General features: G+C 52.7%; 2 protein-coding genes across 2 annotated transcripts; both read left to right on the top strand.

The window, feature by feature from the left end:
- The first annotated feature begins 71 nt into the window (after window positions 1-71).
- On the top strand, window positions 72-17032 carry RAD17 (RAD17 checkpoint clamp loader component). The gene is made up of 16 exons (XM_058823860.1): window positions 72-264; window positions 2968-3243; window positions 3985-4068; window positions 4742-4898; window positions 5385-5521; window positions 6624-6676; window positions 6768-6893; window positions 6989-7058; window positions 7695-7803; window positions 9829-10023; window positions 10459-10544; window positions 10817-10963; window positions 11364-11510; window positions 12616-12736; window positions 13922-13979; window positions 16010-17032. The coding sequence occupies exons 1-16, from the start codon at window positions 232-234 to the stop codon at window positions 16200-16202; spliced, it is 1992 nt and encodes a 663-aa protein (XP_058679843.1). The 5' UTR covers window positions 72-231; the 3' UTR covers window positions 16203-17032.
- A 6537-nt stretch (window positions 17033-23569) lies between these two features.
- Window positions 23570-25386, top strand: EXOSC5 (exosome component 5). Its single transcript, XM_058824239.1, has 6 exons — window positions 23570-23687; window positions 24103-24216; window positions 24635-24756; window positions 24835-24975; window positions 25046-25135; window positions 25222-25386. Exons 1-6 carry the CDS (start codon window positions 23582-23584, stop codon window positions 25312-25314), a joined length of 666 nt encoding a protein of 221 aa, XP_058680222.1. The 5' UTR covers window positions 23570-23581; the 3' UTR covers window positions 25315-25386.
- The last annotated feature ends 136 nt before the right edge of the window (window positions 25387-25522 follow it).

Below are 25522 nucleotides of genomic sequence, written 5' to 3'. Positions count from 1 at the left end.
TCACCGCGCGCGCCCGGCGCGGCGCGGACAGCTAAGAGCCGGCGGGGAGGAAGGACCCCTGTGCGACGGTGTGAGGGGAGGCGGCCGCGCCGGGCCGGGAGCGCAGCGCCGGCCGCTGCCGGGACACCGAGACGGGTCACACGGGGCTCTTCCTGCCCCCGAGCCGCTCCGGGTCCCGCGGCACCCGCTCCCCTGGCCTTGGATCTCCAGCCGGGGCTCCCCCGGCCGAGGATGTCCGGCAGCGGCCCAGGACGGCCGGCGGAGGTGGGTGTCATTTATTAAAGAATGTTTGTCCTTTATAAATAAGGAGGCTCGGTGGGCGGGTCGTTCATCCGTGGGCTCGGTGTTTGTGGTGTTTCAGCGGGGGTTGTTCTGATTTTACTGGGAGGGATTCGGTTTGGTGTCACTGCGTGTGTGTGGGGGGGGGACACCAAACCGAATCCCTCTCAGTAGAAACCAGAGGGGCTCTGATTTTTAAATTTCACGGGGATGTTGCGGGTGGTGGCTGCAAATTGCTTCTTAGGCAGTGAGTGTGGCAGTGACGGTGCCGGCGCCGCCGCTCTGTCCGGGGCATGGAGCGAGGGACAGACACAGCTCGTCAGGGAAGCTCCGTCTGAGTCACAGGGTGCGGGAGGGACCCCCAAAACCTCCCGGAAACCACCCCACACCCCCGGCTTCCCAAACTGTCAGAGAGGAGACCGGAACCGGTGCTGGGAGGTGTTAATGCCAGTGAGCAGTGCCGCGGGCAGCAGCAAGACACGGCGAGAGATGTACGGACATATCTGAGAAAGAGATCTCCAGGAAAGGACGCGGATCTGGGCGCGGTCCCAGTCACAGGGGGGAATCTCAGATCCTCTGGGAGCAGTCTGTGCAGTGGGCAGCCCCAGGTGAGGGCACGACCTGCCTCTCACACACAGAAACATCCAGGTAACGTACTCTGAGACAAGCAGACTTTTCCCTTTCATTTCCCTGAATCTGCAGAGGCTCCTGCTCCCACCTCTGACAATGTTCCCTGCCTCACAGAGGCTCCCTGGGGTCTCAACCCCGGGGGGATTTGGGGTGTGGGTCTGGGCCCCAGCACAGCCCAGGGTGGTCACATTGTGAGGAGGAGAGACCCCCAAAACCTGCCATAATGCACCCCGCACCCCAGCTTCCCAACCCCTCAGAGAGTGCAGCTGGGTGTGGTGCCAGCCCCAGAGCTGGCCAGAGGGACGGGGCTGTGCAGGTGGCACTGGGGCTGCCAAACACAGACATTTGATAACAATCAGACAAGGAGATCTTAGCCAGAATTGTTCACAGGCACTATAACCACAGCTGCCTGGCTTGCTTTCATTTCAATCTCTCTTACAGTTTCCGTATTCTCAAAATCCTTTGCCAGACAATCATATTTGTAAGGCTTTCCTGTCTCATCTTCCCCAGCAGGATTTTCAGGGGCTTTTCCAGCCTGAAGTGCTGCCCTGCCAGGCTGGGCCAGCTCAGCAATGCTGCAGAAGCTCTCAGTGGGGTTGCTTGGTTGCTCCTTTCTCTGGGGATTTGTCCAGCTCTGCCACAGCCTCAGCTCCCTCTGAGGATGTGGAGCTTTGGCATGGAGGAGTCAGGCTGGTTTCAGCATTATTCACCCCAGAAGCAGCGTGAGGCCCCTCCCGCGTTTCCCGCTGGGGTTTTGCAGACGGGGCCTTGCTGGGGTTGTGTGAGTCCCTTGCAGGCAGAGCCTCTGCTGCAGCCGGCTCGCCGTGTGCCAGCACTGTGCTCTGTTGGTTCAGGGTTCCACGGCCCTCTGGGGAGGAGCCGAGTGTCTGCGCTGTCACTGCCATGTGCACATGGCTCCCGCGGCCCCTGTTCTGTGTTTGTGTCCCCAGCCTGTCACCCTCCCTTCCCACAGGGGCCTCCTTGTGCTGCGCTGATGGAGAGGAAAAATCCCAGCACAATGGTTGGCAGGGCTGCAGGAAAACAGCCCCGGCCTTCCAACACCTGACTCGTGCTGGGATCGTGTGCCCGGCACTGCCAGGCAGGGCTGGACACGGGACAGCTCCTCCCCAACACGAGGACACAGAGCAGCTCCCTCCCTGCTGCCCTCCTGCCCCTGAGACACTGAGTAGATCCTTCCCTGCCCCTGGGAGATGGAGCAGCTCCTTCCCTAACACTGGAACACGGAGCATTGCTTCCCTGCTGCCTTCCTGCCCTGGAGCACAGGGCAGCTCTTTCCCTGCCCCTGGAACATGGAGCAGCTCCTTCCCTCCTTTCCCTGCTGCCTTTCTGCCTTGGAACGTGGAGCAGCTCCTTCCCTGCTCATGGGGGATGGAGCAGTTTTCCTTTCCTCCTCCTGGGACACAGCAGCTCCTTCCCTGCCCCAGCAGGGTGTTCCTCCAACCCAGAATCCAGCCCTGCTGCTGCCCAGCACTGCTCCTTGTCCTGCCACGGGCTCTGCTTCAGCCCAAGCTGCCCAGGGCAGCAAACACTCCCTCATTTCACTGTGCTGTCTCAGTAACTGTCCTCTGCCAAATGTTTATAACCTTTATGTACCAATGTTTGCATTATAATTTTTTTTTTTTTTAAGTGGGGGAAAAGTGCCACATACTGAAGACTACACAGAGACAGTGTAAGCATTACCATCATATAAAAATGGTCTGAGTAAGCTGACGCTGCTTTTCCATTAATCTTTAATTAGGTTGAACGTGTGTTTGTGGAGTTCTCACCTTGTTGCGATTTGCCAGTTTGCTGCAGAATACTCCTGGCATAATGATGCAGCTTTCTTTTTCGTGCAGACGAATCACAGAACCCCAGAGCAGCTGCAGCTGGAAGGACCAAATCCCACCCAGTGCCACCCCTGCCGTGGCAGGGACACCTCCCAGTGTCCCAGGCTGCTCCCAGCCCCAGTGTCCAGCCCGGCCTCGGAAAATGTGCCATTCTCCAGGGCTGAGGGCAGGAGGGCGCTGCGTTCCTAGCCCGGGGTTTGTGTTCCTGCAGGTGGCAGAGTGGCCGGCACATCCCTTCGACGGCTTCCTGGGGAGCGCGGGCCCGTGTGCCGCCGCCGTGAGGCCGCGCAGGGGCGGCGCCGGCGGAGCCCGCGGGCAGCAGCAGCGGCGGCAGCAGCAGCAGCAGAGAGCCCCGAGCCCCGCGGCAGAGAAGAGCCGAGCCGCGGCTCCGCGCAGGAAGAGAGCCAAGCCGGGAGCTGCGGATCCGCCCTGCGGCCCGGCCCCGGAGCAGCTGCCGTGGGTGGAGAGATACCGGCCCGAGAGCCAGGTGTGAGAGCTGCCGCGCCGCGGGACGGGCTGTGCCTCTGCCCCAAGCTGCCCCACAGCCCCTCTGATGGAGCACAGGGCTCCCGGGTCACTGCACTGCCTCACACACCCCAGAGAGCTCTCTCTGTGGCAGACACGCGTTCCCCTGGCTTTCCGAGCAGCAGAAGCTGCTCACGAGGTGTTGTTTCCTGTCAGTCCACTTGTAAACTCTCAGACCTGTTACTGAGTTCCAGACACATCTGGTATTCCAAGCACTGGGGAAACACAGCTATATGGGATTTGCAGAACTTGGAAAAACCTCTGCGGTATTAGAGTAGAAAAAGTAAAAAGGGCTAGCTCCAGCAATGTGGGATTTGCAGAAGTTACAAAACCCTCTGCAGTAGAGTAAAAAAAGTACAAGACTAGCTCCAGCAGGAGCCATGGAGTATCCTAACACAGACAAGCTTGCAGTGTTACCACTTAAAGAATAATAAATAGCTCATTATTTCCTGACTACAAGGAATGGAAAACTGATTGTTTGAGGAAACAGGATGATCATCCTTAACTGTGGCAGTGCTTCTGCAGGGCACACACAACTGGAACACACACCAGCATGTCTGTTGATATTTTATCCAGCATTTATTCTATTTTTAAATTTCATCATTAGAAACCAAGAGTAGTTGTGTATATATATATATATATATATATATATATATATATATATAAATATATAAAACTTTCATGTATTTTAACCTTGTTTCAGAATGACCTTGCTGTGCAAAAGAAGAAAATTGAGGAAGTTGAAACCTGGTTAAAAGCACACATATTTCAGAGGCAGCCAAAACAGGTAAACTTGCTAAAATTGTAACTGGAGGCATCAAACCATACAAACGATGGATGCAATTTCAGGTTCAGAGAGGAACCTCAGCTGAGGGAGATAGTGACTGTGTATCATTGTAAGAAATACTCTAATAACATGGGTTAGAGGCCATACATTTATTTTGGGCTTAAGCTCCTAAGAGGTGGATTCTGATTTTGCTCAGAAATACTGTTTTCTGGCATCCAGTCATAAATCACAACTATTCAGTGTGTGCTTGAAGCTACATTTGATCTGCCAGGTTGATTTTTAAGTCTCGTGACACATCTCCAGTTGCACTGAGCTGGTGTAAGGATGGGTGAGGATGTTTTTAATTTCAATTGATAAGAGGCATTCTTAGACACAAATTGCCAGCCTTGCCTGGTGTTTTCCAGAGCTGGTTCTTCAGGTGAGTGTCTGCTGTACTGGCAGTTTATTTACCAGAGGCAGTAGGAACTGAGCAAGGGTCTCAGAGTCCTGGCCTGGTTCTCTCTGTCTGAGCACTCAGCAGGTGAATTAACAGCAGAAGATGTGAGGCTGGGGTTTCACTGGGAGGGAGGATCATTGCCAGAGAAACAGGAAAAGCTCAACCAGTATTCATCCTTAGCCAGCGGTCAGTCTTAATTTGTCACATCTGTGATTGTGTTTTATATCTCTGTGTCAGAGTGGCTCTGTCTTGCTGCTGACTGGCCCTCCTGGCTGTGGAAAAACAGCAACTCTGCACATTCTAGCCAGAGATCTTGGCCTTCAGGTGCAAGAATGGACCAATCCACTCTCTCTAGACTTCACAAAGGAAGACTTGAGGAGCATGTTTGGCCACGGTAAGTGTTTTGGGGGTTTACCCTTTTTAACCTTTTATTTCCCCTTCCAGTTACTTTTGTGGGTTTTCTGTCTTGTATTTTTGCTTCATTTCTGTCTGTCACGTATGAAATCAGATCCACATCCATGTAACTCAATTCCTTAGTGTTTATTGAGAATCTTTCTGAGGCTTTTATCTGGAAGGGGATTTAGGTTTTTTTACAGTGTTTCATCCAAAATAATTGACAATTCAAATCAATATAGCGACCTCTGTAATAGCCTGGATGTAATCTGAACCAAATAAATGAAAACAGGTAAGTGTCTCTGTCTGGGTTCTCAATTGAATTACACCCCTTTAAAAATTCTCCTGTGTTTGTCACATATTTGTGAAAGGGCTTGTTCAGTGCTGCTGTCAGAAAATAGCATGGGTGGGTATTAGCTCGTGTGGGTATTTGTATTTTACTTGGCATAATATAGAATACATATTTTTAATTAGTTTTCTTTTTCAGACTCAAATTTTCATACGTTTCCGAGTCAGGCCCAAGCAGCTCTCTTTCAAGATTTTCTATTAAGAGCAAATAAGTATAACAAACTTCAGATGCTTGGGGAGTCCTCAGAAAATGATAAAAAGCTTATTCTTATTGAAGTAAGTGAAAACTTGTGCAATGTTGTGTTTCAAACAGTACCTTTTGTTGTAATATTGGCTTGCTGACTAGCCTCAGATACTGGATTGGTGTTTCCCAAAGTTAGGCTGCTTTACTGCAGGTGAGATCTTCATTGCTGTTTGTGTCTCTGCAGCAGTCTAGAGCCACGTCCTGCCTGTAGTTAGTTATGCCACAGAAGCAAGTTGTGAGGCAGAAATGGGAGTCTGGTGTGAGCACAGAAATGCATAACAGAGTATCAAAAAGTAGATCCATGTTGAGAAGTCATTCCCACATTTCTGGATTATTTAATTTCTAGAAGTATGTATGTGTATAAACAGGAAGAGTGGAAAACACACCACTGTTCCTGTTCTTCAATGATGCAGGAGGGCGTAGGGTACACTTGAGAATGAACACAGGCAGGAGCAGTTGAAATTTAGCACTTTCTGCCTGGTTTTACACAGGTGGTGGTGTTCAGGGCACAGGTGTGAACTGAGGTATGTGGGCAGGTACAGGACAAGGCTTTTATTTGTACTTGCATAGAAGTGTGCTTCAATAGCAATTTCTTTCTGAACTTTCCAATTCCTTTCCCAAGAGAAATTTTAGAAATTGGTACTCAAGTTGTCTGTAAACTTTCAAGACCAAACCAGACAGAAATTCTGGCAGGGTAATGTGATGTACTGTAGAATTTAGGAAGTAGATTCTCTGAGATTTATCTTTATTCAGTCACCTTCTTGTGCACGTCCTGTCACACCTCAGATGGGTCCTGCCCTCTTCCCTAAGGGAGCTGCTTCCTGGAGTGTTTGTCCTCTGGGTGAGACTCCTGTCCACAGGCAGTGTCATCACCCAAGGCTGTGACTTAGGGAACTGAGACAGCAAGAAAACATTTCTGTGTAGATGATCCTTTTCCTTAATGAGACACACTGTGCTTTGGGTTTGTTTCCCTCTGCTGCTCCTCTGTCCAATGTCAGCTGTGTTTAAATGTAGTTGACAGCAAGCAAACCAGGAGTTAAAAATGTGTGGCAATGTTGTGTGCCATGAAGATCAGTCTGTGGAGGAGAGTATTTACATCTGCATGCCATGACAGCGGCTCTTTGTTTTGGACAGGACATTCCTAACCAATTCTACAGAGATCCTGGCAGCCTGCATGAAATCCTCAGGTCAGTGGCAAACGAGTTGTTAATTGTGAGCTTTAGCAACCTGCAAAGCTGCAGCTTGATATTAATCATGTTTTGTTGTTCTGCTATGCAGGAGTTTTGTTCGCAGGAGTAGGTGCCCCCTGGTCTTTATAATCTCAGATAACTTCAGTGGAGACAGCAACCAGAGGTCCCTGTTCCCCGCTGAAATTGTAGAGGAGTTGTGTATATGCAATATTAGGTGAGACCTTCTACCTCATTTAAACATGGTACAGATAACAGTTTCTAACTGAGAGGTTAGAAACTAATTAATTTTTTTTTAATGGAATTCAACAGTTTCAAGCCTATTGCACCAACAAATATGATGAAAGTTCTCAATCGAATAGCTGCAGCAGAAGCCAGTATGGTAAGTTTTCAAAGTTCTTAACTTCTGGGCAGGGCTAGGACCACATAAAAATATGTTATTTTTGTTGCTGTATTTGATCTTTGATAGCAGAACCCCACATCTGCCCAAAGACAAACGCTTTTTCCCCAGGGCACCAGAAAGCAAGGAACAAGCTGGAAAGATACCTTGTCTTTAATATTAGTTTCACTTGATCTGTGGTCCAAGTCTACAAAATTGCTTCTGAAAATTACTGTGGTTATTACAGTAATTACATAAATGAAACAAATAATAGGAAGAGATATAATCTTTCATGTATCCAGCAAGGCCAGAAGAGGTCATGAACCTAAATCTTGTGTTGTTCCTGAACTGTTTAGATTACAAGCAGTATCATATTGAGTGACACCTTGCAAAGAATTATGTACATTTTTCTCTTGATTATTGTTATATAAATTGTGACAGTATGCTTAAACAAATTAAGTTTTTTAAAGTTCACAGTATTCCGTATTTTGAGCACATGGTGGTTCCTCATGTGTCTGTTCGTGGTGTGTGTCAGGGGTGGGTTCCCAGAGCCATGTTTAAATACTCCTTTTCCTGCTCTTGTATTGCTTTGAATATTGCTGTTTTTCCTGTTTCTTCTATTGCTGTTTTTCCTTGTAGAACAGAGAGAATTACACCCTTGATAGAACTTCTCTGGAGTTGCTTTGCAGGGGCTGTTCAGGTGACATAAGAAGTGCAATAAACAGCCTTCAGTTTTCCTCTACAAAAGGTAAAAATTAAGCTTTTGTTAGGTGGGGTGATATTTTGACCATTTCTGCTGAAAGCAGGTTCTGTTCACAGCTGCAGCACAGTTGGGTGAGTTGCAGAAACATTCTGGACACGCTTCTGTGGAGCAGGAATAAACACAGGGTGTGTGGGGGCATGAGCGGGGCTCAGCTGCTGCAGGCTGGGCTTAAACCATGACACATGTGCATTGTGCTGATGTGATTTGATTAAATGCCCTCTTTTCCTCCTGGTATCTCTGCTATTTGTGTTTGCTGTTCAGAGTTTATATGATGCTGCCTTAGTTTGACAGGGATACTTTCATCGCTTGCTTTCTGCATGTCCTAAACTGCTGATTTTATGAGCACTTTTCAAGTCAGTAGTTGTTCAGGAACTGGTGTGTGTGAGTTGCATTTCTAAAAGTTGCACTCTGGCGTGTTTGTTCATTCTCAGCTCTGTGAAATGGTGACATTGTTTACATTAAACTTAGGCCTAAGGAAACAGACTCACCACTTGTCTTCTGCTGTATGCGGTGGAGCTAGTAATGGTGTTGTTAATGTCACACTTCTTTTTCCTCCCATTTGCTTTGCAAATAGCAAATGTGCTCATGGAATACGAGATTAAAGGTAGTTTCAAGCCCATTTTTCAAGAGGGAGAGTTTACTTTGAGTTTTAGGGTATACTGAAATTAGATGGGCAGTGTTAGTTATGTTACGCAAGGCAGAGAGTCAGGTTTCTACATTTAACTTGCAGATGTGGAAGGTCAGTTATTCTGATGATATCTTCAAGTGTACCTGGCTTGGATTGTTCTGTGTGAATCAGAAAAACAGAGGATTGCTCTCAGCAGGGTGATGATGCCATTGGAATGAGTGAATGTTAGATTGATGATATCTGAGAAAAGCATGCAGCATCTCACTGCTGGACGCATCCTCCAGAAAATCTAAATAATGTTAAAATAACCAGTTTGTGTAGTTTTAAATAAGTTTCCTTAGAAATGTAAAACCATGATAGTTAGAGCTGGGGAGAAAATAAAGGCATGTCTTCAGAGCTTTGGTGTGTGAACTTTGGGGTGCACACTAAGCATTCTTCTCTCACATTTTCCCTAACATTGAGAAGATGTTTGAACAGAACATCTGTGGCTGTGCAGGTATTTCAGTGAGGTGAGTGATTGGTATTTCAGTGAGTTGGGTGATGCTGTGCAAGTTTGGGAGATTCCCCATCTCCTTGCTGGTCTCCTGAGCATGCAGCATTTGTTTTTATGTACATAAAGTGTGTTTCTTCATGTGTGTATCTGTGTAAGCACCATTGATACATTCATTTTGTAACACTATTAATGGGTAAAATACATCCATGGTAATTGTGGGAGAAAAGGAAATAAAAACCTAAAGGATCATTTATCTTAGCTCAGTAAGGAACATTCAAATGCCACAAAATGAAATAGTGGGTGAAAATTTTCAAGTTTATTAACTTAGAGTAGAATAAGGGTTTTATTTCATGAGGTTCAAAACTTTGTAGAAGATAGTGGGCAATTGAAAGAATCATCTAAATAAAAGGTTTTCTTTGCCACTTATATTTCAGGGAGGAAGGTTATTGTACAGATAATGCCAGTAGGAGACAAAATTGATAAGTAAGCAGGATGTAACTGAAATAACAGTATGTAACTGAAATATAATTTACAAATATTTGTACTTGTGCTTTTAAACATGAAATTTAAACATGTCAAGTGGGGAATGTGTCAGAACTTGAAGGGATAAGCCTGAAGGCTTTTTTCAAAGACAGCTGTTTGTTGTTCAGAAAATACTTGGTACCTCAGCTGTGGCTCAAGGGACAGAAGTGGAATTAAGGTAATGAGTGATGCTAATTTAGGTGACTGACTAATAAATGAGTTTTCTCACAGTGCTCCCATTTATATAGCCTGTTGTGTTCCTTTTATTAGTACTATTTGTTCACACAGAACATTAGCAGCAGCATTATAGAAAACTCCTGCAGAATCATGTACTCTGTCTTGATTTTATTTTTTATTTTATTAATAGACTGCTCATTGGAGAAAGAATTTTGGTCAAAGAAGAAGAAGAGCTCCACAATAAAATGTGATGAAACAGGAGTATCCAAAGTAAGAAAGAAAAGTAAATGTGATACCTCAGAAGACCAGGAGATACAAGCAATTGGTGGCAAGGATGCATCCATTTTTCTTTTCCATGCTCTGGGGAAAATTATTTATTGCAAAAGTAAGAAAACTTTGAGTTATTCTCCCTTTCAATGGGCAAAGTACGTCAGCTGCTATTAGCTGGAGTTGCTAAAGTAAGGCTTTGGATGGGTTCTGTCTGGGATGTTTGGTCAGTCACAACAGCACAAAATCAGCTACATCAGAGTCCCTCATGCCACTGGCTATGCACATTTTGGTGGTAATTCCCAGTACTGGCTCCAAAACCAGCTGAGGAGAAGTACTGAGGTGAGGGAATACAAAAATTATGTTGTTAGGTTTGTTATATGAAGCTTAATGCAGCTAATTGTGTGTTGATGACTGTGTAGTATTGACTATAATAATTAAATACCTGTGTCTGTCCCAGGGCTTAGTGGGATGGAAAAGGCTGTAATTTACTGCTGGTGGAGCTGGCAGTTGCCAACATTTGTGAACATAAAGGCTGTGCAATCCTTTTCAGGAGAGGCAGCGTCAGAAGCAGAGTGCCCTCAGCTGCCTGCCCACCTGTCTGGACAGCGCCGCGACACCTTGCTCATCCAGCCTGAGGTACTGCTGCAACGGCCCAGAGTTGAGCTGGGCCCCACAGGAGTGCTGCAGGTGCTCAGCCACATGGGGCTCCTTGCTGCTCTCACCTGGTGTGCCCTCAGTCTGAGTCAGGGAATCACTCACCTGGGAGGGAGCAAACCAGCCCCTTGTGTCTGGGCATCGCTGCTTGGGATTTGTGTCCCAGCTCCCCGACCTAGACGTATCACAGCTTTTTGTACAAGGGTCCTTTTCCTTACCCCCTGTAAAATCCAAACTCTTCTTCTTCCTGACAGGAAATTGTGGAGAAATCACATATGTCCGGAAGCATGTTCAATCTATACCTTCACCAGAACTACGTGGACTTTTTTTCTGACATAGATGATGTAGTGAGAGCCAGCGACTATTTGAGCACTGCTGATGTCCTTTGCAGCAACTGGAGTGTAAGTGTCATCTTTGTATAGGCACACACTTGTCTTTAAGTGCTTTGATATTAAACTCTCAACTTTTTACTGTATTTTTGGGAATTTGCTGCAAACTTGGGGTGTGAGTGATTTGAATTGTTAATGAATGCTGAATCAGCTGCAGAAGAGATGCAGAGCCAATGTTTTGTCCAGCTTCTGTCAGCATTTTACTACGATGGGTTGTAGTGTTTGTAGGATACTCCACAAAGTATTTTTGAGTAGAATATGTTTGTACTAAGAAAAGGAATCAAGCTGTTTCTTTTCTCAGCTGCTTTGAATACAAGTTTTGCAGTAATGTAGGCTGCAGAAGGCCGTGCATGCTGTGTTTGAGTGCAGATGAGCTGCCTGGAGCTCACCCAAGGCCCCGTTTGTCCCTCAGGCACGGCTGGTGATGGAGAGCTACAGTGCCTCCGTGGCCACGCGCGGGGTGATCCACTCCAACACCTCCAGGGCCTTTGCCCACCAGCAGGGGGGCATGGGCTTCCGACCCTTACACAAGCCACAGTGGTTTCTGATCAACAAAAAGGTAAAGCCTTCATTTGTTTTTTCTTAATTCTTTTTTCCCTAAGGTGTGACTGTTGAGTAGTGTACATCGAATGTGATCACTGACTTGCTGAACTTGTCAAATAATGTGACAGTGTTCACAGGGATCTTAGGATGAGGGGAGAGACGAGGATCTGACTCCATGTTTCAGAAGGCTGATTTATTATTTTATTATATATGTTACATTAAAACTATACTGAAAGAATAGAAGAAAGGATTTCATCAGAAGGCTGGCTAAGAATAGCATAAGAAAGAATGATAACAAAGGCTCTGTCTCAGACTCTCTGTCCGAGCCAACTGACTGTGATTGGCCATTAATTAGAAACATGTAACATGGGCCAGTCAAAGATCTACTTGTTGCATTCCACAGCAGCAGATAATCAGTGTTTACATTTTGTCCTGAAGCCTCTCAGCTTCTCAAGAGGAAAAATCTTAAAGAATAGATTTTTCATAAAAGATGTCTGTGACAAAATACCCTATTTTGAGATAATCTGGTTCTATAAAGCACTTGCTAGAAGAGTAGTTTGCATCACTCCTTTAATGTAAAAATAAATTGGAGGCCAGTGACAAATTCTGATGCCTGTGTCCAAGCTGGCATGTTCCTGGGAGAGTGTTAATCCTAAATTAATAGAGAGACAACTAAGTGCTGTTAAGTGTTCCTAGAACTGAGTCTGGTTTTGTGCAGTTTGAACTGCACATTGAACTGTTGTGTAAGTGTAAGAAATGCCTGCTCTTATGGTTTATGTGTTTATCAGAAAGAGCTCATTCAGGTGACACAGCAGGTCTTGGCATTTTTTTACTTTTGAACTAATACATTGGCAAAAAACATTGGCCTGGAATGGCTGAGAATTCTATAATCAAGGATTTTTTTTTTTTAATTTTAATGCCCAGTAAAAGGCAAATTTGAAGGATTCTACCATTTTAAGATTGGCATGTTAACTGGTTACCTTTTCTTTATCTGGTCTCATTTTTCCGTAGCTCCCTGTAGCAGGCAGGAAGAAAGTCTGTGTGTTATGGTACAGAACATCTACATTCTTAATGTTTTACCTGTTTTTTCATTGTGTTCCCCCCACCCCCACCTCTTACAGTATCAGGAAAATTGCATTGCTGCAAAATCCCTGTTCTCAAGCTTCTGTTTACCACCTGAGTGCCTTCAGACAGAGCTGCTGCCTTACCTTGCTATGTTAGCAAACCCAATGAGAAATCAAGGTAAGATGGATCAAGGTAACTCCTGGTCTTGGAGTGTTTTTGCAGTTGAAACACGGACAGATTTCACAAGCCTAAAGGTCAATACTGTTTATGTTTTTGCCTCAGCATAAAACATTCTCCTGGCAAATGTTATGTAGGTGATGCCCAAAGATGCTCCCAGTACCAGAGCCAAAATTAAAGCTGCCCTGGTAGGTTGGTCAAACTGCAGTGGTTGAGGTGCTCTCTGGATTTAGGGCTTGGAAACCCAGCAGCCAGTACTGACCGGATCTCCATTGCTTACTGAGACCCTTCTGAGAAGACAAAGGACTCTGCATGATTCAATGTCAATCAAGCAAAAGCCATTTATTGTGCCTCTAAACATAATTTATATTCACTTCTTGTCTTGGTCTACACAGCCATGCATTGTTTAATTGGCAGCTCTGCTTTGTCCACAAGGCAAGCACACATCCTTTTATTAATCCAGTTGGTAGAAGCTGTAAGAATCATTTTACTGGGGTTGACACCCCTGTGTCTGCCAGCAACTGTTCTGCCTCTTCTTTCTTCTTGCAACATCAATTTTTTTGTCCACAAAGATGACTCCTTCTTTAGTTCCAGAAGGTTGGACTAGTTCATTTAGTACACATCCGTGTTCCTGTGAATATGATCCTACACCTTTCCAGTAACAGCAACACACAACAGCTCAAAAAAGCCTTTCAGAGATAAAAGAAGCAAAATTCCAGTTTGCAGTGCATTAAAAAAAAAAGCTAAATCTGAGATAATTCATTAGCAAACAGTTCATGCAGAAAAATTTACTTTGTGTGGTACATAATGCAAAAATTAGTATTTAGAGAGCTGGGTCAGTTATGCTGTTGTTAATTGTTTATAATAAAAAGCATCATGTCTTAACTAAGGCGTTGACAGGATGAGTGCATTTTGTAGGCTGTGGAATAACAGCTCTACGTGATAAATACACAAGGGACAAATGTCAGGGATTTGCAATGTTGTGTGTAGGCCGTCTGTAAATATGCTGTGGTAAACTGTAACAGTTTGTGGGGGGCAAAGTTACATACACAGTGTTATGGTATCTAAAATATTTCAAATGTGTGCAGGAACACTCAGCTAAGGCCAGTGTTTATTTTCTGGTATGCCCAGCTGTCTGTTCATTATGATCTACCTGATATGATACTGGTGGCTCTCTGTTCTTAGCTCAGATTGCTTTTATCCAAGACGTGGGGAGGCTGCCACTGAAAAGACATTTTGGGAGGTAAGCTGAACTTGTGTCTGCAGTTAAAAAGTGTCATATATCAAGGGGAAGAGTCCTTTCGTTTACATAAGTCTGTGATGTGACATTCAAAGACAAAATATTTTTAAAGGTTTATTTAATCTGAAATCAGATAGCTGTACTGATTTCATCTGGTAGAAGTTTTGCCTGTAAGGCTACTTAGAGTGAACCTTTGTTGGTGTGGTTTTAGCAAACAATCAAGTTCACAGCTGCAGTGAGACAAACTGTTATCTCCTAACTAGGACAGAGTTTGTTGAGGCTTCTGACAGAAGCATCTCCTACTTGTCCCTGGTGTTGCTGCTGAGTTTAACTGAGAATTTCCAAGCTGTCTTTCCCTGTTCCCCAGCTGTTGCATGAAAAGCCATTTTGGTTGTTAGTCAGGGAGGAAGGAGGGTGTCCCTAAAGGGTGTATTTCTTTGTAATCCCCCTGGTCTGTGCCACAAGGTGTGACGTTTCTCAAATTAACTGTAACTTCCTTGTCCCTTTTAAGTTGCCCTGCAGCTTGCCGGTGGTTACTGACGTTTTGTATCTGCATTAATAAGCTGGCGGGGTGTCACAGTGTCTGATCCGAGGGGTGACACCATGCTGACAGCACCGTGATCCTTTTCATCTGTTCAGTAGTACAGAGAAATGCAGGTGTCCTGCTAGAGAGCACAGTGTGTTCCTGGGCACTGCCTCTGCCCGAGGGAATGAGGCAGGGGGCTCTGGGAGCAGCCTGTGCCCGGGGAGCAGCCTGTGCATTGCTCAGGGGGTTTGGGAGCAGCCTGTGCCCTGCTCAGGGGGTTGGGGAGCAGCCTGTGCCCTGCTCAGGGGCTCTGGGAGCAGCCTGTGCCCGGGGAGCAGCCTGTGCCCTGCTCAGGGGCTCTGGGAGCAGCCTGTGCCCTGCTCAGGGGCTCTGGGAGCAGCCTGTGCCCTGCTCAGGGGGTTTGGGAGCAGCCTGTGCCCAGGGAGCAGCCTGTGCATTGCTCAGGGGCTCTGGGAGCAGCCTGTGCATTGCTCAGGGGCTCTGGGAGCAGCCTGTGCCCTGCTCAGGGGGTTGGGGAGCAGCCTGTGCCCTGCTCAGGGGGTTGGGGAGCAGCCTGTGCCCTGCTCAGGGGGTTTGGGAGCAGCCTGTGCCTGGGGAGCAGCCTGTGCCCTGCTCAGGGGCTCTGGGAGCAGCCTGTGCATTGCTCAGGGGCTCTGGGAGCAGCCTGTGCCCGGGGAGCAGCCTGTGCATTGCTCAGGGGCTCTGGGAGCAGCCTGTGCCCTGCTCAGGGGGTTGGGGAGCAGCCTGTGCCCTGCTCAGGGGCTCTGGGAGCAGCCTGTGCATTGCTCAGGGGCTCTGGGAGCAGCCTGTGCCCGGGGAGCAGCCTGTGCATTGCTCAGGGGCTCTGGGAGCAGCCTGTGCCCTGCTCAGGGGCTCTGGGAGCAGCCTGTGCATTGCTCAGGGGCTCTGGGAGCAGCCTGTGCCCGGGGAGCAGCCTGTGCATTGCTCAAGGGGTTTGGGAGCAGCCTGTGCCCTGCTCAGGGGCTCTGGGAGCAGCCTGTGCCCTGCTCAGGGGCTCTGGGAGCAGCCTGTGCATTGCTCAAGGGGTTTGGGAGCAGCCTGTGCATTGCTCAAGGGGTTTGGGAGCAGCCTGTGCCCTGCTCAGGGGGTTTGGGAGCAGCCTGTGCCCTGCTCAGGGGGTTGGGGAGCAGCCTGTGCCCTGCTCAGGGGCTCTGGGAGCAGCCTGTGCCCGGGGAGCAGCCTGTGCCCTGCTCAGGGGGTTGGGGAGCAGCCTGTGCATTGCTCAGGGGCTCTGGGAGCAGCCTGTGCATTGCTCAGGGGCTCTGGGAGCAGCCTGTGCATTGCTCAGGGGCTCTGGGAGCAGCCTGTGCATTGCTCAAGGGGTTTGGGAGCAGCCTGTGCCCTGCTCAGGGGCTCTGGGAGCAGCCTGTGCCCTGCTCAGGGGGTTGGGGAGCAGCCTGTGCCCTGCTCAGGGGGTTGGGGAGCAGCCTGTGCCCTGCTCAGGGTGCTCCCCCGCGCTCTGCAGGCTGCAGCTGGAGGCTCTGGGTGACAAGGACCCCGGCGTGCCCGAGCTGTCCCACGGCGATGGCGACCCCGAGGGGCTTCCCTCCAGCCAGTCCAGCGGCAGCGACCTGCCCGGCAGCCAGCCCCAGCCCGTGGCAGCCCAGGCGCTCCTGGAGGAGGAGGAACTGAGGATCGAGGAGTACGACAGCGACTGAGAGACCGCGGCACGCCGCGCGCCTGCAGCGCTGCCCAGCCGGGCTCCAGGGCCGGGAGCTCCCGGAGCCCTCCTGCTCTGCAGGGCCGGCCCGAGCCCCTTCCTGCCTCTCCTGAGCCGTGGCACTGCCTCAGGGCGGGCACCAGAGAGAAATAAAGGACTGCAATCAGCTTGAAAGAGACTAGAGATGAGCAGTTGTCAGCCTTAAATTATTTGTATTTTTACACGTTTTAATATACTTCGCAGTTGTGCAGTGGGTTTCCTGAGTACACGTTCCATAAGTTGTCAGCATTTGGAGGGTTTATTCAAATTCACGCTCTCAAAAAAAAAATGCTGTTTAAAAGTTGAGCCCTTCTGGAAAGAGGAGGCTGACATTTACACCTGAAAAGTTGCCATACTGATGATGTAAAGAAAACTTCTACTGTATTCATACTGTTTTGTACTCTGACTTACAGAAGACATAAATAAGATCTTCGTGTCTTTATAAGTGGAACAAATGTTGTACCATGGATTATTTTGTATTCCTCTTGGAAAAAATTTTTTATAACTTTTAGAGGGGAAAAGGCAGCAAATCAGCACAAGTTGTACTTTGTAGGAAGTTAAATGTATAACGTGCAGTTTTTCTCCTTGGCTTGCAATTGTGCTGGGGGAAACTCAGATCTGTGTTTGGTAACTGACGTGATTGAGTGCTGTGGTTAATGCCACAGCAGAGAGGAAAAAACAGTTTTGTGTGATGCACGTTGGCATTCCTGCATTGCTTACAGCCAGTTTAGTGACAGAAAACATGTTTATCCACCCTGACCTTGGCTTGATGCTATTAAAGAGCCTGTACCTGTCCTCTCTCAAGGGACAGGTGTGTCTTTTCATCTACAGCTATTGCTTAATTTTGAAGGGGGAAATTTCTCTCCTAAGCCTGAAATTCTGTTACAGCTGTACTCATTACAGGAAATGGGAATGTCTTTGGCTGTTCCATGACCATTAACCCTTTCCCAGGGTGGTTTGGATGGGCTGTTCCTGGGGTGCCTCCAGGCACAAAATACTGATTTTTATCTTGCAAGCACACTGCCACCCTCCTTTGCTGTGTCTTTTCAGCTTTCTTTACAGTAGCACCACGTAACTGGAGCTGCTGTACTGGCCTTTCCCTTGTTAGGGCAGAAATCAACGCTCACCTGGCACTGACAGCTACAGCATGGTGCAGAGCTGCTGCGCAAAGCCTCTGTCACCTGCAAACACCACCTGGGCACACACACAACCCCCATTGTTCTGTCTGGGTCCTGAGTGCCCCGCAGTGCCCAGGTCACAGCACTCGGGCTGGGCTGGCAGCAGTGAGCGTCAGTGCAGCCCCGCTGCCACCTGAGCTCCTCACCTGGGAGCTGGGGAGGGACGAGAGCTGGGCTGCACACAGGGCCGAGAGGCAGCTGGGCGTGCTGGCCGGCCGGGCAGCGTGCCCAGCTCTGGGGGGTTCTCAGGGCTCCCAGGACGAGGCAAGAGACGAAAATCTTGACTCCTTGTTTCAGAAGGCTGATTCATTATTTTATGATATATACTGCAGTAACAGGAAATTGTATACTAAAACTATACTAAAGAAAAAGAAAGCATTTCATCAGAAGGCTAGCAAGGAATAGAAAAGAATGATACTAAAATCTTGTGACTGCTCACCCTCTTGACACAGGTGACTGTCATTGGTCATCAAGTAAAAACAATTCACATGCTGGGTAAACAGTTCTCCAAATCACATTCCAAAGCACCAAAACATGGAGAAGCTGAAGCTTCCCAGCTTCTCAGGAGAAAAGATCCTAACAGAAGGAATTTTCATAAGATATGTTCTTGACACCCAGGTGGCCAAGAAGGCGAATGGCTCCTGCCTGGCTCAGGAATGGTGTGGCCAGCAGGAGCAGGGCAGGGATTCTTCCCCTGTGCTCAGCACTGGCTGCATCTCGAGTGCTGTGTCCAGCTGTGGGCCCCCAGTTTAGGAAGGCCATGGAGGGGCTGGAGCGGCTCCAGAGAAGGGCAGCAAGGCTGGGGAGGGCTCTGCCGCACAGCTCCTGTGGGCAGCAGCTGAGGGAGCTGGGGCTGTGTGTCCTGCACAAGAGGAGGCCCAGGGGACACCTCCTCACCCTCTGCAGCTCCTGAAAGGTGCCTGTGCCCAGCTGGGGCTGGGCTCTGCTCCCAGGTGACACGGGCAGAACCAGGGCTGTGCCAGGGGAGGGCCAGGCTGGGCATCAGGGACAATTCTCATTGAAAGAGGGGCTGGGTGCTGGGATGGGGCTGAGCTGTGCCAGGGGAGGGCCAGGCTGGGCATCAGGGACAATTCTCACTGAAAGAGGGGCTGGGCACTGGGATGGGGCTGAGCTGTGCCAGGGGAGGGCCAGGCTGGGCATCAGGGACAATTCTCACTGAAAGAGGGGCTGGATGCTGGGATGGGGCTGAGCTGTGCCAGGGGAGGGCCAGGCTGGGCATCAGGGACAATTCTCACTGAAAGAGGGGCTGGGCACTGGGATGGGGCTGAGCTGTGCCAGGGGAGGGCCAGGCTGGGCATCAGGGACAATTCTCACTGAAAGAGGGGCTGGGCACTGGGATGGGCTGAGCTGTGCCAGGGGAGGGCCAGGCTGGGCATCAGGGACAATTCTCACTGAAAGAGGGGCTGGGTGCTGGGATGGGCTGCCCAGGCAGGTGTGGAGTGACCGGCCCTGGAGGGGTTTAACAGAGCCTGGACGTGGCACTCGGTGCCATGGTTTAGCTGATGAGGAGCTGTTGGGTCACAGCTGGGACTTGATGGTCCCAAAGGTCTTTTCCAACCTGGGTCATGCTGTGATTCTGCGATTTAGGAGCATCCCCAGGAGGAAGGGTGCCTGTGCTTTCTGGGTGTGATCAGAGAGCTGAAACTGCTCTGGGTGCCTTTGGGGAGCCCCATGGCTCACGCTGGAACCACCCAATGTGGTGTTGTGAGGTCCCCAGGAGGAGGAGGTGAGAGATGAGAATTTGACTCCATGTTCTCAGAACGTTGATATGAGCTATAATATTATATCATATTTTATCAATTATATTTTTATATTTATTATATTATTATGCTATACTAAAACTATACTAAAGAAAAAGAGAAAGGATACATCAGATGCTTAACAAGAATGATAATGAAAGCTCATGACTGACTCAGAGAGTCCGACACAGCTGATGGTGATTGGTCATTAAATTAAAGCAACTCACATGAAACCAACCAAAGATGCACCTGTTGGTAAATGATCTCCAGACCACATTCCAAGCAATCAGATAATTATTGTTTTCATTCTTTTTTGAGGCCTCTCAGCTTCCTGGAGAAGAAATCCTGGCAAAGGGATTTTTCAGAAAATACCATGGTGACAACCCAGCCCTGTCTCCTTGTGAAGCTGTGACTGGGGTGGGCTCGGGGCTGCCCCTCTCAGGGCACCTCAGCCAGGGTGGGTTAGGGACAGGGCACACAGACACTGATGCACGTGGCTGAGAGCAGCAGGGAAACACAACAGTTACACACAAGAATCAGGATTTCCCTTCTTCCCCTGATGCTGTGGGGACCTATGTCCTGTTGTGATGTCACCTGTCACAGTCATCTTGTATGAAAAAACCTTTCTTTAGGATTTTTCCTCTTGAGAATCTGGGAGGCCTCAGGAACAAAATGCAAACAATGGTTATCTGCTGCTGTGGAATGCAACAGGTGCATCTGTGATTGGTCTCATGTGGCTGTTTCTAATTAATGGCCAATCACAGTCAGCTGGTTCAGATTCTGTCCGAGCCACAAGCCTTTGTTATCATTCTTTCCTATTCTATTCTTAGCCAGCCTTCTGATGAAATGCTTTCTTCTATTCTTTTAGTATAGTTTTAATGTAATATATATCATAAAACAATAAATATATCATAAAACGCCTTCTGAAACGTGGAGTCAGATCCTGGTCTCTTCCCACATGCTCAGACCCTGTGATCACCATCACAGTCACCGGCTGGCGGAGGGTGACAAGCCAAGCGTGCGACTGTGACACCACGGGGGCTGTGCTGTGCTGTGAGGTCGCATCCCTGCCTGGCTCTGGGGCCTGCACCGTGCAGCAGGCGTGCCCTGCAGCCCCGAGCCTGCCCGGTGCTGGCAGCACTGCAGGTGAGCCCCGCGGGGACGCTCCCCATGCCCACAGGCTGCCTGGGCCTTTCTTCGTGCCCTGTGTGCCCCAGGACAGCCAGTGTGAAATAAATAGGGCGGGAGATCTTTCTCCTTCTCAGTGCCTTGATTAAGAGCGATCAGCTTGGGCGGGGAGAGCCGACGGGTCGCGCTCACGCCGCCGCGGCTCCCAGGAGCGGCACGGAGGAGGAGAGAGAGTGCAGCTGTGTCCATGGTCTGTGGGCAGAGCTGGGGGTTCCATCCTCGCCAGAGCACCAGGGCATTCCCAGATTTTCGGTTTGACATTCGGCGTCCTCTTTCCAGCCAATGTCTTTTTAGATTAGGGTGAAAAGTAAAAAGGGTCTTGGCGGACACTGGATTCTGTTTCTCACGTCTAGACATCAATCCCTCAATTCCATGTTGGCTCATTGTTTTTAGGGGTTTTTGCTAGGTTTGGTGAAAGGTTTCTTCATTTGCATGCCAACTCCCCTCCTCTTCACCGTCCCGGGTGCCATCCTCCGGGAAGCGGCAGGGTGTTACTTGACAAGAAGAGGAATTGCCAACCATCAACAACAGGTAGTTAACGAAAAACTATTAACAACAGGTGATTACAACAGTTAGAACTCCACCCTGGCAGCAACTGGCCCAGCCCGTGAACTCTGCAACCTTCTAAAAAAACGGGCAACTTCTCTACTCATAACAGAGCGCCCACGGCCTCTCTCCATTCCGCAGTGTGTGACATGCTCTGGAGGCGCTAGAGAATCCCAGAATCGCCGAGGCTGCAGGAGACCTTCGAGACCCCCAAGCGCAGCTGTGGGCCCAGCACGGCGGCCGGAGCCAGCCATGGGGAGCGCGCTGTCCTTGTACCTGCCCGCAGCCCCCAGCAAGGCCACGCAGACCGACTGGAACTGCCCGGTGTGCCACAGCGCGGAGGGCGACGCGGCCGCCGTGCCCTGCGGCCACCGCTTCTGCCTGGGCTGCCTGCTGCGCCACACGGCCGGCAGCGCCACGTGCCCGCGCTGCGCCAGCCCCGTGCTCAGCGCCCGCTTCTCCGTGCTGGGCCGCAACGATTTCCTGCAGTGCCTGCTCGGCCCGGCCGCGGCACCGCGGGCGCCCGCCGCCCGGGCCCGCCGCGCCCTGTTCCGCCTGGTCTACAGCGGCCCGGCCGCGCCGGCGGGCGCGGAGGCGGCGGAGGAGTTCCCGGCGGAGCTGTGGGCAGAGCTGCTGCAGGGCCAGGAGCGGCTGCTGGAGCCCGTGCGGCCCTGGCTGCGGCGCAGCCTGGACGCCATCTACGGGCCGCACTGGTGGGAGGCGCGGCAGGTGGAGACCATCGCGCTGGCCACGCTGTGCATCTGCGGCCCGGACACGGCCGAGCTCACGCACATGCTGCAGCGCTACCTGGGCGACTACACCGCGCCGCTCATCCGCGGCCTCGTCCACGTGGCCGTGCACGGCTGCCGGGAGGCCTGGCTGCGGCGGCGCTCAGCGCCGGCCCCGCAGGACGAGCCGGACGAGGCACAAAGCCCCAGGGCCGGGCCCTCTTCGCCGGGCGGGACCTCCGGCCCGGCCCCGGATCCCGCAGGGCCCGGCCTGGGGCAGCCGCCCGGCCGGCCTGAACCCGGGGCCGGGCCCGGCCTTCCCCCGGCCGCGCCCGGCCCCGCCGCCGGGCAGGAGCGGCCCCGCGGCGGCCCCGGGCAGCGCCGGGCCCCGGCCGGGCCGCAGGAGGACGCGCTGGCCCAGGGCCCCTCCGCGCCCCGCCGGGGCAGGAGCCGCCGGCCCCCGGCCCGGCCCCGCGGCACCCGGCGCTCTGAGGGGAGGAGGGCGCACAAATCCCGGCGCCCTTTGAGGGTCAGGAGGAGGAAACTAAGGAGGAAATAAAATTGAGCCATTTCCGTGACGCGGTCTCCCCCTTCTCCTGGGGCCGTTCCGATGGCCAGGCTCCGTGTGCCAGCATTGAACAGAGAAGGGTCGCGATGCCGCGGGCCGTTGCCGTGGGCAGCCCCTCGCAGCACCGAGCGGCCCGCTGCCCCGCAGCCCGGGGACAGTCGCGCCTCTGCCGTGGCCAGGAGCCCAGCGCAGAGCCCGGAGGGTGTTCAAAGGCGGTGGGGAACGGAGCAGCAGCGAGCTCTGCCCGCTCGGCCAGTGCCCGCGGGCTGACGGCGGTCCGGCTGTGCCCGCGCTGTCCCCGGGCTGTCCCTGCTGTCCCCGGGCTGTCCCTGCTGTCCCCTCTGTCCCCGGGCTGTCCCTGCTGTCCCCGGGCTGTCCCTTCTCTCTCTGTCCCCGGGCTGTCCCCTCTGTCCCCGCTGTCCCCTCTGTCCTTGCTCTCTCTGTCCCCGGGCTGTCCCTCCTGTCCCTGCTGTCCCCGCGCTGTCCCTGCTGTCCCCGGGCTGTCCCTTCTCTCTCTGTCCCCGGGCTGTCCCTGCTGTCCCTGCTGTCCCCTCTGTCCCTGCTCTCTCTGTCCCCGGGCTGTCCCTGCTCTCTCTGTCCCCGGGCTGTCCCTGCTGTCCCCCCTGTCCCCGCGCTGTCCCTGGGCTGTCCCTTCTCTCTCTGTCCCCGGGCTGTCCCTGCTCTCTCTGTCCCCGGGCTGTCCCTGCTGTCCCCCCTGTCCCCGCGCTGTCCCTGGGCTGTCCCTTCTCTCTCTGTCCCCGCGCTGTCCCTGCTGTCCCCTCTGTCCCCGCGCTGTCCCTGCTCTCACTGTCCCCGGGCTGTCCCTTCTCTCTCTGTCCCCGCGCTGTCCCTGCTGTCCCCTCTGTCCCCGCGCTGTCCCTGCTCTCACTGTCCCCGGGCTGTCCCTTCTCTCTCTGTTCCCGCGCTGTCCCTGCTGTCCCCTCTGTCCCCGCGCTGTCCCTGCTGTCCCCTCTGTCCCCGGGCTGTCCCTTCTCTCTCTGTCCCCGGGCTGTCCCTGCTGTCCCCGGGCTGTCCCTGCTCTCTCTGTCCCCTCTGTCCCCGGGCTGTCCCTGCTCTCTCTGTCCCCGGGCTGTCCCCTCTGTCCCCGGGCTGTCCCTGCTCTCTCTGTCCCCGGGCTGTCCCTGCTGTCCCTGCTGTCCCCGGGCTGTTCCCGCGCTGCCCTGCCCTCCCGCCGCAGTCCCTGCCGTGCCCTCCCTAAGGCCGGGCTGTTCCCTCACTCACTCTCCCTCCCTCCGCTGCCGGCCCGGCCCCGTGTGGCGAGGGGCGCGGCCCAACGCGACGCCCGGCGCTGATTGGCTGTCGTGCGGCCCGGAAGCGGAAGCGGCGGCGGAAGCGGCGAGACGGCGGTGATGGCGGTGGAGATGGAGGTGGCGGACGGGCTCTGCCGGCTGCGGCCCTTCTCCTGCGAGCTGGGGCTGCTCTCGCGGCCCGACGGCTCGGCCGCCTTCCTGCAGGGTCTGTGGGCCGTCCCTTCCCTTCCCTTCCCTTCCCTTCCCTTCCCTTCCCTTCCCTTCCCTTCCCTTCCCTTCCCTTCCCGTCCCTTCGTCTGTGGTGATCTACTCACCGGGGTTCCCTTTTTTTCCTTACCGGGTCTCCTTTTCCCAGCCTTCCCCTCCCGAGACTTTCCTTCCCAGCCCACCCGGCTCCGCTTCCCAGGGCTCCTCCTTCCTTCCCAGCTCTTCCCGCAGTGTCAGTGGTGCTGCCTATCCCAGGCATCCCCTTCTCTGCCTCACAGAGCCCCCCTGCTGCCCGTCCCGGGGCTCCCCTGCTCCCCTTGGCAAGTCGTGTTCCCACCCTTCCCGCAGGGTGCCAGGGGCTCCTGTTGCCGGGAGCAGCCTCCTCACCTGAGCTCTGCTCTCTGTGTGCCCAGGTGACACCTCGGTGCTGGCCGGGCTCTATGGCCCCGCAGAGGCCAAGATCAGCAAGGAGCTGCCGGACCGGGCGGCGCTGGAGGTGCTGCTGCGCCCCAAGGTGGGGCTGCCAGGTGGGGACTTGCCATCCTGTCCTAGTCCAGGTTCTTCCCCCCAGAGTCAAGATACTTGTTTTATTTACAGCTTTTTAGTTCAGTTCTGCTGGGTGCCAAACCCACACATGCAGCACAAGCAAACCCCTCACTACTGACCCGTTTTACCAACCAAAGGCGTTGCAGTGCCCGGTTCTGTGGGCAGTCAGTGCCCTCCCTGCTGCTGTCAGTGCCCAGCGCCACGCTGGCTCTGTCCCTGCTGTGCCCGGGGCTCCCTGCCCTGCCCTGTGCCCAGCCCCGCTGTGCCCAGCAGTTTGTCCCTTCTCCTGGCACTGTCCCCTGGGTGTGCCCTGGCAGGGAGCTCCGTGTGCCCCAGGGCAGCCCCGGGGAGCCGGGCAGGGGGGTTTGTGTGCCAGCTGACAGGCTGCCCGCTGTGCAGGCGTGCTGGAGCGCAGCCGGGAGCAGCTGCTGCGGCAGACGTGCGAGGCCGTGCTGCTGGGCGTGCTGCACCCGCGCACCGCCATCTCCCTGGTGCTGCAGGTGCTCAGCGACGCCGGCTCCGTATCCTTCCCTCTGTGGGGCGGCCTGGGGGCGGGCGGACGGGAGCTCTTGCTGCTGTGGGTCCCTTGACACGCCCAGCTGCTGTCGTGCTGCCTGAACGCCGCCTGCATGGCGCTGCTGGACGCGGGGCTGCCCCTGGCCGCCCTCTTCTGCGGGGTCACCTGCGCCCTGCAGCCCGACGGCACCATCCTGCTGGACCCCACGGCCCGACAGGAGCAGGTGAGCCCTGCGTGGGCGGGGGGCCCGCTCTGGGCGTGCCCCCCAGCCCTCCTGACCGCTGTCCCCGCAGGAGGCACGCGCCATCCTCACCTTCGCCATCGCCAGCGGCGACAGGAAGGTGCTGATGGCCACCACCAAGGGCAGCTGCTCCGTGGAGGAGGTGAGGGACCCCCGGGGGGGGTTTGGGGTGCAGGATTCCCTCACAGGGGGCCCCTCACAGCCAGCCCTTGTCCCCGGTCTGTGCAGATGCAGCAGTGCCTGGCCGCAGCCCAGCGTGCCGCCAGCACCATCTTCCAGTTCTACCGCGACTCCGTGCGCCGCCGCTACTCCAAGTGCTGAGCCGGGGACACCCTGCGGGCAGCTGGACTGGCCTGGGCCCCCAGCCCTCAGTAAAGGACCCTTTTTACTCCAGTCTGCCTCCTGAGTCCATCCTGTGCCACAGCGCCTCCAGAGCGGGACACAGGGACACTTCTGGGGATACGTGTCCCAGGACCTGCTGGCTCCTGAGACCCCTGGGGTGGGGACGCATGGACACAGCATGGGCACG

Source organism: Ammospiza caudacuta, chromosome Z, assembly GCF_027887145.1.
Source record: "Ammospiza caudacuta isolate bAmmCau1 chromosome Z, bAmmCau1.pri, whole genome shotgun sequence".
In the NCBI taxonomy this organism is placed as follows: domain Eukaryota; kingdom Metazoa; phylum Chordata; class Aves; order Passeriformes; family Passerellidae; genus Ammospiza; species Ammospiza caudacuta.
Note: the sequence above shows the minus strand (reverse complement) of the source record. Positions and strands in the feature narration are given on the sequence as shown.